Source organism: Fistularia commersonii, chromosome 22, assembly GCF_037954325.1.
Source record: "Fistularia commersonii isolate RoL2024-O1a breed Wild chromosome 22, RoL_Fcom_v1.0, whole genome shotgun sequence".
Taxonomy (NCBI): Eukaryota; Metazoa; Chordata; class Actinopteri; order Syngnathiformes; family Fistulariidae; genus Fistularia; species Fistularia commersonii.
In genome coordinates this window covers 5,506,160-5,507,959 of record NC_141305.1, presented here as the reverse complement: position 1 = coordinate 5,507,959, position 1,800 = coordinate 5,506,160, and the positions used below count along the sequence as shown (strand labels likewise).

The following is a 1,800-nucleotide window of genomic DNA, read 5'->3' as shown; positions in this document are numbered from 1 at the left end:
TTCAATGGATTGGATTTTATTGGAAATAATCATGTAACTGTTAACAATCGATATATCAGACACATCTGTCTCCTATCAGGCACAGGGGTTACTATCATGCAGAGGCTCACAGATTCCCACCACAGCGTGGAGATCTCCAGTGTTGCTGCCGTGATACGTCCCGCTCAGGGACGTCCATCTAGTCTCATCGTTCTGGTAGATGCGTTTGATTCGAGCGGTGAACGGGATATCTGCACTTAACTTGGATGCCAGCAGGTTGACTTTACAGGAGTGGCTTGCCGGGACGTCCAGTTTAATAGTAACAGAGAGGTTGGTGGGGCTGGAATAATTGCTCTGTAGAAGGAACGGGAGGGTTTGGACCGAACTGAACTCAACACCTGCAGGGGTCATGATAGGGACCTTCGTGACGATGCTTGGGTTAACTGCCTCCGTTATGGAGAAGCTGGTGTTCCATCTGTGCTTCGCCTTGTTCTTGCTGGACAGGGTGATCAACTGTTCCCCTGGCTGGCAATTCAAGTTATTGACAACGTACTCCAATAGATTTTCCGTAGGATGCTTGAGTACTTCGACCCCTTCGGTGTGGTACTGAACGTCAAAGACTTGCTCGCTCTCTATGTCTTTGTTCACGTCTAGAGTCTGGTGGACGCCGAAAGGCAGCGTCAAACCAGAAATATGCACAAAGAAGTAATCATCATAAACAGTTCCCATGCCGGGCCTGCCTTTCCCAACGTGTTTCGTGCCATCCAAACAGGTCTTGACCGAATGAGCTCCGAATGCACCATTCGAGTTATTTTTCCACTCCAAAATTTCAAAGTCATCTTTGTTGACCAGAACCTCAAAGTAGATTTTTTTAGAATCAGAACCGCTGGGGAAGAAGCAGCGAGGACCCAGCTCGGGGGTGTAGAAGCCGGAGTCGCATTTGTGCTTGCAGAGATAATTGATGCGGTTAAAATAGTCATTGTAAGCCGAAATGGACCCATTTGGGATGTAACCTGGCCAGACCTGCCATTTCAGGTTGGTCTCTGCAAATTGGAAAGTGGATGATGTGTTCAGAGTGTTCTTGATCTCTTCTGGGGTGGGTGTCGGCACTGTGCGGCATCAGGTGAGGAAGCAGGAGAGAGAGAGAGAGAGAGATCATGACGGACAGGAAGCCAAGAACAAATAAGTAGTTATCTATGTGTTTAAAGGGCTGCACAGGGGTGGGGTGGGGGAGGCATTCTGCAGAACTTGAGCCTCAAACAGTTTACCATAAAAAGTAATTTCCTCGTTCAGCAATGACAAGACTCGCCAAACAGTTTAATCAACCCACAAAAGGTGGACTGCAGTGAACTTTAACTTTACTAAATGCTGGACTTTATTGCCCCCCAAAACACGTTACGAACCCCAGCATATTTTCTTGACTATTGAGCGGTGTTTACCTGGTTTGCGAACATGACGCAGAGCCAACAAAACCGGGAGGGTCAGCAACAGCAATACCGACGCTTTCATCTGAAAAGGATTACAATTGCTGAGGTTCAAATCGGGCTAAACCCACATAACTGCATCTTCACATTTCCTAACATCCTAGGATTAGATTCATTTATGAAGTTCAAATATTGAGAAAACCTGGATTTAAACTTTTTAAATTAACTTTTTCTGGTGAATTAAAAAAAAAAAAAAAAAAGATACATCACTGTAACTTTCAAGTTGAGGAGTTTCAAAGGACGGATTTACTGTTCCACTCACTTCAAGGAGCAACCGATCCAGTGGGCAGGACTTCTGCTTGCTTGAATGTGTCAGAACAAAAACATAGACGCTACT

At 45.6% G+C, this 1,800-nt stretch overlaps 1 protein-coding gene across 1 annotated transcript; it reads right to left on the bottom strand.

Annotated features, from left to right (window-relative positions):
- LOC147221390 (natterin-4-like) lies at positions 1 to 1,800 on the bottom strand. Its single transcript, XM_086169241.1, has 3 exons — positions 1,726 to 1,800; positions 1,419 to 1,488; positions 1 to 1,088 (listed from the first exon to the last, which is right to left on the bottom strand). The coding sequence occupies exons 2-3, from the start codon at positions 1,486 to 1,488 to the stop codon at positions 76 to 78; spliced, it is 1,083 nt and encodes a 360-aa protein (XP_086025367.1). The 5' UTR covers positions 1,726 to 1,800; the 3' UTR covers positions 1 to 75.

What these genes read in the sequence shown, in the direction of transcription:
- LOC147221390 (XM_086169241.1), bottom strand. Translation starts at nt 1,488, where the DNA reads ATGAAAGCGTCGGTATTGCTGTTGCTGACCCTCCCGGTTTTGTTGGCT. An exon ending in GCGTCATGTTCGCAAACCAG is followed by an intron (nt 1,089 to 1,418) that starts GTAAACACCGCT and finishes GATGCCGCACAG; the next exon opens with TGCCGACACCCACCCCAGAA.